Source organism: Astyanax mexicanus, chromosome 22 (assembly GCF_023375975.1).
Source record: "Astyanax mexicanus isolate ESR-SI-001 chromosome 22, AstMex3_surface, whole genome shotgun sequence".
Lineage (NCBI taxonomy): Eukaryota > Metazoa > Chordata > Actinopteri > Characiformes > Acestrorhamphidae > Astyanax > Astyanax mexicanus.
This window is the reverse complement of record NC_064429.1, coordinates 7,658,144-7,675,535: the sequence shown is the minus strand read 5'-3', so window position 1 is coordinate 7,675,535 and position 17,392 is coordinate 7,658,144. Positions and strand designations below refer to the sequence as shown.

The 17,392-nt window shown below is 42.4% G+C and overlaps 1 protein-coding gene across 2 annotated transcripts in view; it reads right to left on the bottom strand.

The window, feature by feature from the left end:
- The window catches only part of trpm6 (transient receptor potential cation channel, subfamily M, member 6), a 75,016-nt gene that overhangs the window by 28,748 nt on the left and 28,876 nt on the right, over positions 1-17,392 (bottom strand). For both annotated transcript variants that reach the window (XM_049470395.1, XM_049470394.1), the window contains exons 11-18: positions 16,348-16,439; positions 15,471-15,605; positions 14,695-14,748; positions 14,385-14,525; positions 12,924-13,043; positions 3,689-3,954; positions 2,696-2,924; positions 1,627-1,800 (exon numbers count right to left, since the gene is read on the bottom strand). In XM_049470395.1, coding sequence (XP_049326352.1) covers positions 1,627-1,800; positions 2,696-2,924; positions 3,689-3,954; positions 12,924-13,043; positions 14,385-14,525; positions 14,695-14,748; positions 15,471-15,605; positions 16,348-16,439 — 1,211 coding nt within the window. The remainder of the gene's footprint in view (positions 1-1,626; positions 1,801-2,695; positions 2,925-3,688; positions 3,955-12,923; positions 13,044-14,384; positions 14,526-14,694; positions 14,749-15,470; positions 15,606-16,347; positions 16,440-17,392) is intronic.

Below are 17,392 nucleotides of genomic sequence, written 5' to 3'. Positions count from 1 at the left end.
TATTAGCATTAGCTGCTAACCGCACTAGGTGCTAGCTCTTTTGTTGTTTAGAGGTAAGTGTTATCAGCCTGTAGACTGCTGCTAACCCCTGGCTAGCACTGCTGGAGCAGCATTGGCATTGTTGGCAGTGTTCTCTTTTTTTCCTTATTTACATGTTTACACTTTGTAGGTTCACACATACCTGTCAAGTTTTAGATTTAAAAATAAGGGATATTTTCCTCTGTCCGCTTAAAGCCGTCCCACCAGCCCAACGAAGGTTCAGTATCCCTTACATTTTAAGACACGTTTACAAAAAATCTAAAATAACCACATGTGAACCACTGACACACTACAATTAGATTATCAGAATCTGAAATATTGTGGACATTCCTGCATATGGCATTCTTTTAATACAGCCAAATTAAAAATCCTTTTCTAGATATAAAAAAAGTTAAGATTTCATGTCTTTTTTGCCATAAATGCACTCTTTTATATTATATATCTATTTATTTATTTAATAGATTTAAAATTGAACAAAGGGTGCACAAATTCTGCAAAATGACTGTAGGTGACCTAAAAATAGTATTATGAGCCTTTACTAAAAGGACATGGACCAGATATATTCCATCAGTAAAAAGCTGTAATCTTTTTATTTTAAAAGGTTTAATCTGTGTGTTTTATTTCGGAGACGAGTATTTTTAAACAGCTATCAGAAAAATTTGATCACAGTTTCCATGATTAGACTACCGTTACCTTTCTTTAAAAAAAATCGCTGAATATCCAGATATGTTTTAACATCAGCAGCTCCGACTAGCTGCCTGAACTCACAGCGACTAGGGGCTTCACCACACTGACTCTCCTTTGCAAGCTGATTGGCTGTTTCTCCTGAAAGGCGGGACTTTCTCCTTGAACCGGCTCCACGATTGGTTAAGAGACACAGAGCGGTCAGTGCCCTGTATCCTCAATAATATATATTTTTTAATCTTAATATAATACGGGAAATTTACGGGAAAATACTAATACGGGAGGACGGCGGGAAAGAGGAGTAAAATACGGTAGTTTCCCGGCCAAAACGGGAGACTTGACAGGTATGGGTTCACACTGTACGACATATGACTTTAATATTCACTGCTAGACCTCTCAGTCAGCTTTATGAGGTAGAGGAATTCAGGCTTTTAGTTAACAGCTGTGCTAAACTCATCAAGAGTTAATTACTTGATTTTCTTGCGTCTAAATGCTTCTTCACAGAGTATTTTGGTTTGTTAAACACGTTTAAGTTATTACATGATTTTTTTATGTGTTCCTTTTTAGTCTGGATAACTTCAATATTTAATTACAATATAAAAATGATAAAACATGAGAAAACATTCAATGAGAAAAGATGTGTCTAAACTTAGACTGGTACTGGAAAAAAAATAAAGATTATCTTTATTTATCTTTTTAAAAATGATGAGTTTCTTTGATTTTACCAATTTGAAAACCTCTGGAATATAATCAAGAGGAAGATGGATGATCACAAGCCATCAAACCACCAAACTGAACTGCTTACATTTTTGCACCAGGAGTAAAGCAGCATGAAGTTATAAAAACCGGCTTCCACTGCAACACTAGTTAACAGTAAATAAAAAGGATGAGATATTTCCTCACTGCTTGTGTTGTTTCTCCAGTTTCTACAGTCTCTGGAGCTCCTGGGCTCTCTGCCTCCCGCCCAAACTGCAGAGCCTCCTGCATCTGAGGCACGTGGGACATCTCGGCCTGACTCTTAAACTCCAGCAGGTGGATGGCCATGGGCAGCAGGATGCACACAATGATTTCAGTAGTCTGTGAAAAGAAACATGGCAACCAGTTATATCAGAGCAGTTGTTACTAATGTATTAATGTAGAAAATTACTTTAAAAAGCTGAGGATTCTTTAAGCATTGAACTTTATGTCTGGACAGAATACTGATACTGGCAACAGTCAGCTTTTATAATGATGATAAAAAGGTACAGTAGAAGCAGTAGAAGCCCTGCTGAATGTGACCAAATGATAAACCGTTGGATGCTCATTACTATCTTACACCCCTTCAACAGTATATTTTCAGAGCGGATAAATCTGATTCCAGGTTATGTTCAGTCAGAGAGTAGGGAGAGAGTTCAGTCAGGAACTTCACTCCTTCGTTTCTTTGTTTTTACTATGAGTGAATGAGCTACTGAGCTCTGAGTTTCCTCTTCTGAAGTCTCCATTGCTCCACCAGCCGTCGAGTTCAGTAAAACTGAGCCGGATCCTCTTTTAGAGGCTGTACGTAAAGGGACATAAGTACGCAAAGACACATGACGTGGCCAGAAGAAGAACTCCTGCGAAAAGCGAACCGACACCCCAGTTTTTAGAATGAATATATTATTTGGCTTAGCAGGAATGGTGGTTTCAGCACACTGATATCATTAAACACTATATTTTATCCATATTCTTCTCCACTCAGAAATGCTTCTGCCACTTTTTACTACAAACTTTTTACTGGTACAGTGCAGGCTGTATATATCCACATGGTTGCACTGAGCATGGATTAACAGTGGAGCTGTGTACAGCTTCAGATGCCAATGCCAACGCCCAACCAATGCTCTGCAAACAGACTGTCCTTCAGTACAAACTCAATGTGCCTACTTAAAGTTAAAGTACTCCAGTACTGAAGAACTCAAGGGGGCAACAGAGAACAAATCACACTATTCTGTCCTACCTTCAGCCAGGAGTTCTTCCTCATGTTGAGGCGGCCCATCCACAGGTCATTTAGGAGCATCTGGGTGCAGGAATGGGCCAGAAAAGGTCTGAGGCCCGAAGCCACGGCCATCTGCAGACATGTGAAGCTACTCCAGTCCTTCATCTCTGAGGTCAGCAGCTTCATGGCCAAGCACTGGTTCTCCTTAAAGGCCTTGTCCAGAAGATCCACAGCCAGCTGACCAAACTCTCTAGGAAGAAAGCATCGAAAAACATTATTTTTTGCAATTCTTCCAAAAAATTTAAGTCATTTTTAAGTGGAATGGAATGTTTAAATGGAATTAAAATGTCAGTTTTCGTGCAAATATAGATTCCAACCACTAGTGATGCCACAATACCAGGAGGGTGAAGAATAGCACACACCTCCTCTGATACATGTGAAGTCAGACTCCGCCTCTTTTTGAACTGCTGCTGATGCAGCATTACTGAGTAACATCACAGCGCTAACGCTCCGAGGAAAGCGCAGCAGCTCGGTTCTGATACATCAGCTCACAGATGCAGCCTTGTGCTGATCCACATCACCCTAGAAGTGATGAGGAGAAAAAGCGCCATCTACTGTACCCTCCCCCAGAGAGAGAGAGCAAGACCAATTGTGCTCTCTCAGGGCTCCGACAGTTGATGGCAAGCTGCATGATCCTGATTCGAACAAGTGATTCATCTATGAGTAATAAAACTAAATGGAGGTGCATAAATAAGAGTAAACAAAAGTGGCCCACATACTGAGCCCTGAGGAGCGCCACAGTTAACAGTAGTCGAGACTTAATGGACTGTGTAGTTGGATAATAACAGCCTATTAATTAAATAAACTCCACAAATATGTTACTATTTGTAGAATTATTGTAAATATATAGTCAGACATCACAAGTGTATTGGTTATTGTGGTAATGAGGTAATTTACTGGTTTCCTGTTTTTGTAATCCAGTCATTCAGTAGAAAAAAGCAACAAAAGGCTCACAAGGAATATTTCTTCAGCTCCTCAGCAGTGCTGTCACCCATGTCACTCTCTTTAGCTTCGGTAGCCATCGCGCGATACAGCCTGCAGGCCACTACAGCCCTGGCCATGGCCTGCTCGCCGTGATGCCACAGGAACAGTGCCATCTGCTGGCGCCGCTTCAGCACCGCCCACACAAACAGGTCATTAATGCTGTACACAAACAGGGAGGCGTCGCCCAGCTCCGCCGTCGCCTCCAGCTCCAGTTCATTAGACACGGACGGTCTCTCCTGGATAAGTAAATTACAAGAAAATAAAATTGCTATTTTTATGTATAACTTATTATACTTTCTTATGGATCACAACATTGGATTATACACCATGCGCAATGCTCATTGCTATCGTTTGGTGCTTTTAAATATACACTGCTCAAAAAAATAAAGGGAACACTCAAATAACACAATATAACTCCAAGTAAATCAAACTTCTGTGAAATTAAACTGTCCACTTAGGAAGCAACACTGATTGACAATCAATTTCACCTGCTGTTGTGCAAATGGAATAGACAACAGGTGGAAATTATTGGCAATTAGCAAGACACACTCAATAAAGGAGTGGTTCTGCAGGTGGGGACCACAGACCACTTCTCAGAACCTATGCTGTCTGGCTGATGTTTTGGTCAGTTTTGAATGTTGGTGGTGCTTTCACACTTGTGGTAGCATGAGACGGACTCTACAACCCACACAAGTGGCTCAGGTAGTGCAGCTGATCCAGGATGGCACATCAATGCAAGCTGTGGCAAGAAGGTTTGCTGTGTCTGTCAGCGTAGTGTCCAGAGGCTGGAGGCGCTACCAGGGGACAGGCCAGTACACCAGGAGATGTGGAGGAGGCCGTAGGAGGGCAACAACCCAGCAGCAGGACCGCTACCTCCGCCTTTGTGCAAGAAGGAACAGGAGGAGCACTGCCAGAGCCCTGCAAAATGACCTCCAGCAGGCTGGAGTGTCTGCACAAACGGTTAGAAACCGACTCCATGAGGATGGTATGAGGGCCCGACGTCCACAGATGGGGGTTGTGCTCACAGCCCAACACCGTGCAGGACGCTTGGCATTTGCCAGAGAACACCAGGATTGGCAAATTCGCCACTGGCGCCTTGTGCTCTTCACAGATGAAAGCAGGTTCACACTGAGCACATGACAGACGTGACAGAGTCTGGAGACGCCGTGGAGAGCGGTCTGCTGCCTGCAACATCCTTCAGCATGACCGGTTTGGCAGCGGGTTAGTAATGGTGTGGGGTGGCATTTCTTTGGAGGGCCGCACAGCCCTCCATGTGCTCACCAGAGGTAGCCTGGCTGCCATTAGGTACCGAGATGAGATCCTCAGACCCCTTGTGAGACCATATGCTGGTGCGGTTGGCCCTGGGTTCCTCCTAATGCAGGACAAAGCTAGACCTCATGTGGCTGGAGTGTGTCAGCAGTTCCTGCAAGATGAAGGCATTGAAGCTATGGGCTGGCCCGCCCGTTCCCCAGACCTGAATCCGATTGAGCACATCTGGGACATCATGTCTCGCTCCATCCACCAACGTCACGTTGCACCACAGACTGTCCAGGAGTTGGCGGATGCTTTAGTCCAGGTCTGGGAGGAGATCCCTCAGGAGACCATCCGCCACCTCATCAGGAGCATGCCCAGGCGTTGTAGGGAGGTCATACAGGCACGTGTAGGCCACACACAATACTGAGCCTCATTTTGACTTGTTTTAAGGACATTACATTAAAGTTGGATCAGCCTGTAGTGTGTTTTTTTACTTTAATTTTGTGTGTGGCTCCAAATCCAGGCCTCCATTGGTTAATAAATTTGATTTCCATTGATGATTTTTGTGTGATTTTGTTGTCAGCACATTCAACTTTGTACAGAACAAAGTATTCAATGAGAATATTTCATTCATTCAGATCTAGGATGTGTTATTTGAGTGTTCCCTTTATTTTTTTGAGCAGTGTATATATATCTATACCGATGACCGAGGTTTCAAAGTTAGGTGAATTCAGGTACATTTCTGGTGTATTACTATTTTGGCAACAGAAAAAAGGTGCGCCACTGACTGAATATAACCCAGACAACAGTAGTCAACAGTCAGACGTTTATTGCTATCTTGGCAATGCAGGTACATGCCCAATGCATGTACACCCCCCTGTACCATACCTGGCTCTTAAAGGATATGGCAAGTGACACACTGATTGGTTTATTTCATGTTACGCCCAAAACACACCCATGATTAACCCAAAAAACATTAGCACATGCATTTTGCGCAAAATAACTCTTAACCTGATATTGGTTGCTAATGCTACGAACCACTAGCTTCCCCCTTGACCCAAACCCAATGTCTAGAGGAGTTATCGGTGGGTTAGCTAGGATCCCTAGCTTGGTGACTATGTGTTGCTGTTACCCAATTTGAAAGTAGGGTGTATGAGACTAAGGTGAGTGCGTAGGAACTGGGGAAGTTCTCTCATCTTACCTGAAAATCCTTGAAAAGCCCAAGCACTGACTCCATAGCCGGCCAGCCCCAGTAGGCATAGAGTTCAAAAGGGTAGGTAACAAAGAAAACAAAAACGGCCACAGCTTATAGTTTGGTAGGAGAGGGATTCACCACCTTCTTAGGTCCACCATCTTGATACCACCTCCCAGGACTCACTCCTGCACCAGGCCTCGATCCCATACCAGAGGCCTTCCTTTTACAGATTCCACTTCAGGATCCCAAGAAGAGAGAGACCCCCCCCAGTGGCTGGAGTGTATATTGTGGAAGTGTAGTGTCTAGTCTTAATGCACCTAACTAATTCCTAACATCCCTCCCCCCATCAAAAAAAAAAATTCTAAACAAATAATCCTACCCATTTTTTTTTTTTTTTGTTAGGAGTCATGCATCCACCTCCTCCTAAATGCAATAAAACATTAAATATCTAGAAGTCTACTATAATATTTTACAACCTCTAAACATATCTACTTGATCACCAAAACCAACAAAATCTTGTACCACTCATGCTCTTGACAAACCGTCTGCAATTACATTGTCTTTTCCAGGTACATGTTTAATCACCAGACTGTAAGGCTGGAGCACAAGGCTCCATCGAAACACTCTCTGGTTTGACAGTCTGAATTTGGACAAAAATGTGAGTGGGTTGTGATCCGTATAGACCACCACATCCCCACCACCACTAGAAAGATACACTTCAAAATGCTGCACAGCTAGCACCAAAGCCAATGCTTCTTTCTCAACTGTGGAATAGGCCCTCTGATGCCTATTTAACTTTTTGGAGAAGTAGGCCACAGGTTTATCCACCCCATTCACATCAGCTTGTAACAGAACAGCTCCTATTCCCACATCACAAGCATCAACTGCTAACTTGAAGGGGCATGAGAAGTCAGGAGCAGCTAAAACTGGTTCACAAGACAAAATGGCCTTAACCTGGTCCAAAGCTTTCTGACAGTCACTTGACCACACAAATTTGACATCCTTTCTCAGCAAATTAGTGAGAGGTTCCGTGACTGCAGCAAAATTAGAAACAAACTTACGATAGAATCCACACATACCTAGAATTCTCATAAGCTGCTTCCGAGTACATGGAGCTGGAATGTCCAAAATAGCTTGCACCTTAGCAGCATGTGGCATCACTGAGCCACGTCCCACATGATGTCCAAGATAGGTAACCTGACCTTGAGCAATTTCACATTTCAAAAGGTTGACCACCAAACCTGCCTTCTGCAACCGGTCAAACAGCTGCCCAATATGACGAATGTGATCAGCCCACGAAGAGCTATACACCACCACATCATCAATATAGGTAACTACATTGTCCAGACCAGAAGTTACACTATTCATCAATCTTTGGAATGTGGCTGGAGCATTCTTTAATCCAAAGGGTAAAGTGAGGCAGCGATACAAAGCATCCGGGGTAACAAAAGCAGCAATCTCCTGTGCACGTTCTGACAATGGCACTTGCCAGTATCCTTTCAACAGATCGAATTTGGACACAAACTGAGCCTTACCTATACGATCCACACAGTCTTCTAACCTTGGTATAGGAAAAGCATCTGTCTTGGATACTGCATTTACCTTACGGTAATCTACACAAAAACGAACTGACCCGTCTGGCTTTGGAATGAGCACAACGGGGGAACTCCAATTGCTCTGACCTACTGCTACCACTCCAATCTGACTCATGTAAGCAAGCTCATTTTTCACTTGAGCCAGTTTACTTGGATTCAACCTATATGGATGTTGCTTTATAGGGAGAGCATCTCCTGTCTCTATGTCATGTGTTATCAGTTTAGTACAACCTGGAACATCTTTAAACAACACAAGATGAGTCTGCACCAAAAGTTTAATGTCTGCCCTCTGCTCAACTGAAAGATGACCAAGTAACTCTTCCAACCGCTGTAAGGCAAGTGAGTTTTCCAGCCTAGCAGGGACAGGTTCAGTGCCTATCACAGAGTCATCATTTGGTTCTGTATCAACAGGTAAAGGTGGACCTGCAGCCACAAAACCTACAGGGAGAGCAACTGCAGACCGATCCTGGTAGGCCTTCATCAAATTAACATGGCAAAGCCTTGTGCCTTTGCGTCGATCAGGGGTTTTGACAACATAATTGCACTGACCAACCTTGCGCAGAACTGAATATGGGCCACAAAATTGAGTGCCTAATTTGTCTCCCCCTATAGGCATTAGAACCAGCACTTTCTCCCCAACTGAGAATGATCTAGACACAGCTTTTCTATCATGCCTGTTCTTCATCTGTTCCTTTGCTTTGGACAAATTTTCCTTAGCAAGTTCACACGCAGACCACAAGCGCTCTTTAAAAGCAGACACATATTGCAGCAAGTCACCTTCCGATTGAGGCTGAAGGAAAATTTCCTTCACTATTTTTAAGGGACCCCTTACTTCATGACCATACAATAACTCAAAGGGACTAAACCCTGTAGAGTCATTCACAGAATCCCGAATGGCAAACAGCAGAAAGGGAATGGCAGTATCCCAATCCCCTGGACATGCTACACAGTAGGTTCGAATCATGCTTTTCAGGGTCTGATGAAACCTCTCAATAGCCCCCTGAGACTCTGGGTGATAGGAAGAGGAAGTAAGCTGCTTAATACCCAGCTCACACATTGCTTCCTGAAAAACACCAGAGGTAAAGTTTGAACCACGATCTGACTGAATTTCACGAGGAAGCCCAAACCGAGAAAAGAACTGAAGCAAAGAGTCAATTATAGTTCTTGCCTTAATGTTTCTCAAGGGCACCGCCTCTGGAAATCGTGTACACACATCTAAAATAGTGAGCAAGTACTCGTGACCTTTTTTTGTTTTAGGCAAAGGTCCAACACAATCTATCATCACTCGTGAAAACGGCTCTTCCACCACAGGAAGAGGACACAGGGGTGCACTAGGCACTTTCTGATTGGGTTTTCCGGCTAGCTGACAAGCATGACAGGTCCTACAAAATGAAACTACATCTCTATGCATCTTGGGCCAATAGAAGTGACGCAAGACTCTCTCCTGTGTTTTACGAATGCCCACATGACCTGCCATGGGTGCTTCATGCGCTAAGCGCAACACCTCCAACCGAAAACTCTTCGGCAACACAATCTGCTCCACAACACTCCAGTCATCGGCAGCAGGACGATTAGGAGGTCTCCACTTCCGCATAAGTACTCCCTGATATATATAAAAGCCTTCTGCTGACTCCTCGGTCTCCTCCATGGTACCAGCCCCCTTGCTCAATGAGGCCAACTCAGGGTCTTCATTCTGCTCTCTGACTAAAGTTTCCCTATTAAACTGATCTGCCGTGGATAAGCCACCTAGTTTTGCAAAAAACGTGTCTCCTAACTCAATTCCAGACTCCTCCAGTCCCCTTGGTGGAGCTAATCCTGTATGGCGAGACTGAGCACGGGTGACTACACAAGCTGAAAACACCTCAGGATATTCCCTGGCCAAAGCCTCCGTTTCTGGTACCTCACAGGGCATATGACTGACCAAAGGTGTTACAGAAACTTGAACCCCAGCAAGATCATTCCCCAACAACATAGACACTCCGGGAACTGGCAAAGATGGCACTACTGCTACAATAACATAGCCGGTCACCAGGTTAGAGGTCAGGTATACTTTATGCAATGGCATGGTGCCAAACAAACCTCCCACACCTTGAATCAACACTGACGACTTCTCCGCGCTTGAGGCAGGCAAATCAATGACCCCTTGCAACAGCAAGGACTGGACTGCACCTGTGTCCCTCAAAATTCTTATGCTGGTGTCTGGCTCACCAGAACCAATGGACACAGTACCCAATGAAACAAACCCATCATAAAGAGAAGGTGTGACTCCTGACTCAGGATCCACACAACTAGTAGGCCTCTCTGACCCAATTACAAGTGCCACCGATTTCGAAGTGTCAGTATACGCCACATTTCTGCGCTTTTGCAAAACTGGACAACCAGACTTCATATGGCCAGGTTTCCTGCAATAATGGCAGATTATTTCTCCAGAAGGAGAAGAGGATACAGGTTTTCGAATTTGGCTATAAGATTTAGAGGAAGATGGCCACTCCCTATGACTTTTAGCCTCAACTACTTTGATCTCTGGATTAGTCTTTCTCCAACCACCAAACACTGATCTCTCTTTTACCCTTGACTCCTTATGTGTAAGTTCATAAGTATCTGCCATCATAGCAGCCTTTTTAACCTCCGTAGCGCCATGCTCCTGAATGTATACTTCCAAATGGACAGGTAGACTATTTTTAAACTGTTCCATAAGAACAAGCTGTTTTAAGTCTGCAAAAGTGTAAACTTCACATGCTTTTAGCCATCGTTCAAATACTACCTCTTGCTGCCTAGCTACATCCAGATAAGTTTCCCCTGACTTACGTCTGAGAGAACGAAACCTGTGCCAATAAGTTTCTGGCACAACTTCATAAGCATTCTGCACTGCTGTTTTAACTGTTTCGTACTCCATGGACTGTGCAGAGTTCAGTGCTGCATATGCCTCCTGAGCTTTCCCTTCCAGGACACTCTGAACCAAAATGGTCCAACAATTCTCTGGCCATGCCAATTCAGTAGCAATTTTCTCAAACACATCAAAAAACACATCCACCTCCTCTTCCTGAAATTTTGGCATTAGGCGGAGACATTTTGATACGTCAAAACGAGTTTCATGTCTACGCTGCTGTTGACTCTCCAGCTGAGAGAGTTTAACCTTTTCTAGGTCTATCTTAGCCAACTCTAGATCCTTCAATCTATCCTTTTCCTTCTCTTTTCTTTCCCTCTCAGCTTGTTCCCTGGCCAATCTTGCTTCAATAACTGAATCACTCAGGCCCAGTGACTGAATAAGAAAATCTACAAGTTCAATTTTCTTCAACTCAGAATCAACATCAATCTCATAATATTCAGCAAGTTGAAGCAACTGAGGCTTCTTCAGCTTTAACCAGTCAGATCTTTGCAGATCATCCTGGACAAACGTTTCAGGATCAAATTGTGACATTTTGACAAGGCCAGCAAAAGACCACAACAGAAACTACCAAAGGCCAGAGTCTATTCAAAGACCAAAAGGTACTACTCTCCGATTTACATGCAATCCCTAGGTAGCAACAGACCACAGAATGCTAAAAGTACCCCACAACTTTAGCACATTTTTCCCCAAAGACATCTAATAGAACTTTAGATCTTTTGAAACACCTGAAAGCAAACAGCAAATTGCAAAAACAAACAAAAGCAGGTTGCCTAAGAAATAAGCCAAACAAACAATTCCCAAAAGTCTTTAAAGGAAACACTCAAGCCTCACTGCAATCTGTCCAATAACCCCTAAAACTGCTAACAGCCTAGCCCAAACAGCTAACAGCCTAGCCCAAACAGCTAACAGCCTAGCCCAAACACACAACATACAATCACACAGCCCAAAACCACATCAAGATCAATCCTAGGACGAGCCCCCACTTGCTACGAACCACTAGCGTCCCCCTTGACCCAAACCCAATGTCTAGAGGAGTTAATGGTGGGTTAGCTAGGATCCCTAGCTTGGTGACTATGTGTTGCTGTTACCCAATTTGAAAGTAGGGTGTATGAGACTAAGGTGAGTGCGTAGGAACTGGGGGAAGTTCTCTCATCTTACCTGAAAATCCTTGAAAAGCCCAAGCACTGACTCCATAGCCGGCCAGCCCCAGTAGGCATAGAGTTCAAAAGGGTAGGTAACAAAGAAAACAAAAACGGCCACAGCTTATAGTTTGGTAGGAGAGGGATTCACCACCTTCTTAGGTCCACCATCTTGATACCACCTCCCAGGACTCACTCCTGCACCAGGCCTCGATCCCATACCAGAGGCCTTCCTTTTACAGATTCCACTTCAGAATCCCAAGAAGAGAGAGACCCCCCCCAGTGGCTGGAGTGTATATTGTGGAAGTGTAGTGTCTAGTCTTAATGCACCTAACTAATTCCTAACACTAATAATGTGTGTAATAATGCGTATTTTTGAATCGCTGGGTTTATTTTATTTATTTGTGGGACCACTTCTTTGCCTGCGCCACCTATTGGAGAATTGGCTTAGCGTTTTTGCCCTGTGCCTATGGGATCCAGCGGCACCCAGTGGTGTTTAATAACATTGCATTTGGGTTGTATTTGGTTTGTAAGCGCTGCATCGCTGCTAGGTTACCTGTATGTTGCGGAGTAATACATAGAGAGCTTCGGTTACAGTGCATTACCGGCTAATAATGTAATTCATAAAACACGACTCAGCCTATCACATTGCAGGGTTGGAACTAACTGTGGTATAATATTGAATAATGAATAAAATATTGAATAAAAATAGTATTAGTAGTAGTATTTCACTTGGAGTAAAAGGAAGCAGTTGTGGCGTGAGCAGGCGGGGGAACCGTGGGTCCGCCCCACGCCGGAACTCACAGCCATGTCTGTCCCAGCCGGTGTGCATTCAGGACTGATTAAGCAGCCGGCTGGGACAGGTATAAAACTCAGCCAGGCTGCACGGACCTTTAACTTAAACTAAAGTTCATTCTACAGACTCTAGAGCCCCATTGGGCTGAGTATGTTTATTTAAGTTGTTTTTGGGTGTGGTGGAGGGCGTTAAAAGCAAATAAAAGGTACGTTTTGAGTTCATTTACTCCCCGTGTCTGTGTTCTCTGTGTGCTTCCTCCTTCTGGGTCACTGTGGTCACGCCCCTTACCCCAGGGGCCTACCACACAGTATAAAGGTTATATGAGGAAATACAGACCTTGCGTCTGTAAGGCTCTGCAGTCCTGAAGAAGTGGGAGCGAGGTGGAGTCACCGCCGCTGGGATGTCATTCGTCCTTTTAGGTCTGGTCAAAGAGCCCGATCTCTCCCGACGACCTTCCTAACCAATCACCACAAGAGCTGATTAGAAAGTGGACAAGGAACAGATTTATATTCATATTATAACACAACGTCTTTTTCAGCACATCTAAAAGATTCTCAGTGAGGTTAAGGTCTGAAATCTGTGGTGAAAAGAACAATCTATGTGTGAAAATGATGATCTCATGCTCCCTAAACCTGAACTCTTTCAGTGTGAGCACCATGAATCCTGATATTTTGGTCTCGGTATATGTTCGTGTCATCAGGGAAGAAAAAATCCATTGATCCAGGAATAACCTGGTCTATATTCAGTGTATTCAGGTAGTCAGCTGACCTCATTCTTTCAGCACATACTGTTGCTGAACCTACCATAGCCAGCATTTACTCTGCTCTGGCCTTGAACTTCTAGTAATACAATATCACCAGGGTCACAACCACCAGTACTGTGAAACCAGCCCTTATTCTGGTAGGTCAGAGGTCATTTTTCCAGCTACACAGCAAAAATAAAAAATAATAATAATTGATTAAATGGTTTTAACTTTACCACAGAGCCACCAGGAAGCAGCGAGACAGACAACAGTTAGAAACGTTTTAAAATAAAGACATTTTAACACTAATAACAGTCTTTCAATGTCATATGTTACTTTATAACATGTGTAATAATGCCCTGCTAAGTGCAGATCAGCCACTGACCCAGTCTTAGAATCTCTGTAAAATGCTAAATCCACCGGAGATCCTATTTAAACCTATAGTTACTTAAACACAAAGGTGGGTAGTCCAGATCCTAAAGCAAAAAAAAATCCATCCCGTTGTTTTTTTGGCTGAGCCGCAGCAGAGCCGCCCAGGCAGTTGGAACAAAACCCCAGGGGGATTTTTACTTTTATCTAGTTCTAAACATACACCTACCTATTTCTATTGTACTTGACTGGTGTTGTTCCTCCATAGACAAATTCGAACCATTTGTTCCTCAGCTCTGAATTAAAGCATATAACTAAACACTGATGTGTTATTCGCACAAATAACACAGGAATGAACTGCATGCTGTTCCTAGCACTGTTATTTAGCTCCTATCTGATGGGACAGCATCGCCACTGGGCTTCAGCTCTGCCTGTGGGCGGCCCCGAGCCAAGGTGGGCGGGGCCATGAATACTAATTCACGGGTTGATGTAGACACGGTGCTTTTCCTGATCGACTCGTTTTTCTGAATATTTTCTTTTACTAGCTGCTGCAGACAATGAGGAAGAGGCTGAGTGCAGCATCATAAACAATTCAGAGAGACCTACTGTTTTTCACAAAGAACAAAAAAGACAATAGATGCTTAGATAAACAATAACAAAAAGATTTAGTACAGTGATAGACAAACCTTTAGTGCTGTATGAATCCGGTTGTACACCACTCTGAAGCTCTTGCGCCTGTATGTGCTTCGATACGCTCCTCCAATTAAGTATTCAATCACTATGCCGATGTCGATCAGAGAGATTTTATACCCCACAGGAAGACGACACTGGAAAAAAACATACAAACATTCAAGCACTGTCTATATAACACTTTATCCAGTGTGTTCTATTAAAAAATATATATTTTTAACAATAATAATAAAAATATATTGAGAGGTATTGTTTCCAAAATGCACTAAAATTACTTTTAGCGAGCTTTAAATTCTGCACCGGTACCTTTTTGGCATCCTCAACTATATGATGCAAGAAATGGTCCGAGGAGCCTGGCGGCTGTGTGGAGGGAAATAAAATAAAATTTAGCTGAAGAACATACAAGGCCCTATTGTCACAATGCTTATTGCTATCTTACACCCCGTCAACAAGCTATTGTCTGGCCTTGCTGATGGGTGTGGAGGTCTAGAAGTGAGGTGTGTTCAGGTAAATTTCTGGCATGTTTCTATTTTTTCACCGGAAAACACAGGAGCTCCACTGACTGATTAAAACCTTGACAACAGTGAATAGTCACCCGTCCATACCTATCTTAGCTACATGCTCGAGGCACAGACCTGCTGCAGCTTTTAACTCACCATTAAACAGAATAAAGAATAAAAAAACATGACTGTTCCTTTAAATGATCTGCTGCTGGTGTATCTTCACAGTGTGAACGAGCAGCTCAGTATCTGTCTCTGCTGAGACGAGCAAAAGCCCTGCACTGTTAAAATACAAACGTGCCAAAGTCAGAGCTCACCTGCCTCTTAAAGGGAATGATAACTGGCACACTGTTTGGTTTATTACACGTTACACCCAAAACACACCAATGATTAATTAAAAGAATTAATTCGTGACTTTTGCACATTTCGAGCTGCGCAAGACGTATTTTTTGCACCCTCACGATACCAAAGACACACAAAGTGGGGTTGAATAGTTTTGCATGCAGACATCATGTAATCCAGGATTAATAAAGCAGTTAACTTGTCATTTAGAACTGAATGATGGAATTAAAAGTGTGTTACTGAGTTGTAGAGCTCCTCCAGACGGGAGACGGTGAGGAAGTGTTTGAGGGTCATGCCGTTGTCTATCAGCAGTTTGACGAAGCTGACCCGGTCCATCAGCAGAGCGTTCAGCATGGCCTGCTCCAGAGCTCCTACCTTCAACACAACAACACATATCAACTCATTAGCATAAAACTACTAAAGCCCTATGCAGACGGGATTAGTATTTTAGGGGTTCTGGGGTATTTTTCTCTTTTATGGGAAGGGTCCTCTGTGATTTTATTCCTGTCCAGAACGAACATGTACATGTTGTTCTCAGACGTCCTCTGAGAAAGTAAATTACAAGCTGAATTATCTACTGTTTTTCTCTGAACTCTGTGGTCCTACCATAATTTTAGTCCCGTCCAGACTCACATCTCTGAGTTTCGTCACCTCACGTTTATTAAAATGGCTATTTGTCCACCGCCGCGCACCGTAATTACACTGATTACACAGAGATACCAAAAAAACACAACAAGCGAGCAAATGGAAATGGAGGAGCTACTGAACACAATGTCATGTGTCCAAAAAAGCCTAAAAATTCATTTTCCTTAATTAGTTTTCAATTGCAATCCAGATTTAAGAGTTGTATCACTGAGAAGAAGTGTAAAATATGTTTTACAGACGTCCCCCTGAGAAACGAATCCCGTCCGGATAGGGCTTAAGTCTGTCTTCCTCTAACTCTAAACATGTGTCCCACAGATCTGCAGGGATGAACATGAGCTCAAAATGATAATAAACCACAGAACATTAATTACATTTAAAATTAAAACATTAAAACAATTAAATACAGTGCAGGAGGATGTACAGTATGTAAATGTGCTTAATCTCTTAATATAATATCATATCCATATCGTACCTTCCAGTGTTGTCCATATACCAATATGTGTTCCTGAGCAATATCGGCCCTGTCCCAGGCTAACGTCACACTCAGCTGCTCTGCTGGAGTCCCTAAAAACAGCACAGATCAAAAAGCAATATATTAAATTCTTAATATTCAGACCACAAATCACAGCAACTGTATAGGGAATCACAGCAAATCCTTAGTATCACTATAATACTATAATACAGCACGGCACCTGTATAACAACTGCTTAGCAACCCCATATCAACCACCCTGAGCACTGCTCAGAATGAGCAAATCACGCTGCATACATACAGTACAATACAGGGCCATCTGAGCATATAAACAGCTCAGAGTGAGAGTATAGCTGTTAAACCTGGGGGAGGTATTTACTTAAAAAAAGTTTCGCAACTTTCGGTTTCAAGACTTAAATGTTATATAGAGTAAATAAGTGAACTGAACTTCAGTCAATCCTTTCTTTTAGTAAACTTTAGTCATTTCTGCATACAATATTACCTAATTACAATTACTTAATTTATACAATATTACTCAAATAATTTATGATACATAATATATTATAATTCCTGAAATGTAAATATTTTTAGTTTAAAAAACACACATATTACACTGTCTCAACACATGGATGGCATGTAATACATTTTTTATACAAGTATATTAAAAATAATATATTACATGCCATCCATGTGTTGAATAGTGAGACTCGGTCTGTTTACAAAATAAATCTTTGAGTTTATGTAAATATGATGTAAATAAAAATATTTAAATTTCAGTAATATTGTATAAATTAAGTAATTGTAATTAGGTAATAATGTATGCAGAAATGAAGTAAAGTTTACTAAAAGAAAGGATTGATTCAGCAAAAATAAATTAAATAAAGTAAAGATTACTTATTTACTCTATGTAACACAGTTGTAAATTTATCTAAAATTAAACTTACTTAAAAAAGCAAATGCAGAAAGTTGCGAAAAATTTTTAAGTAAATTTTATGCATCATTTTTTTCAGTGTAGTTTTAACCAGCTGTTACAACTAAAAAACAAT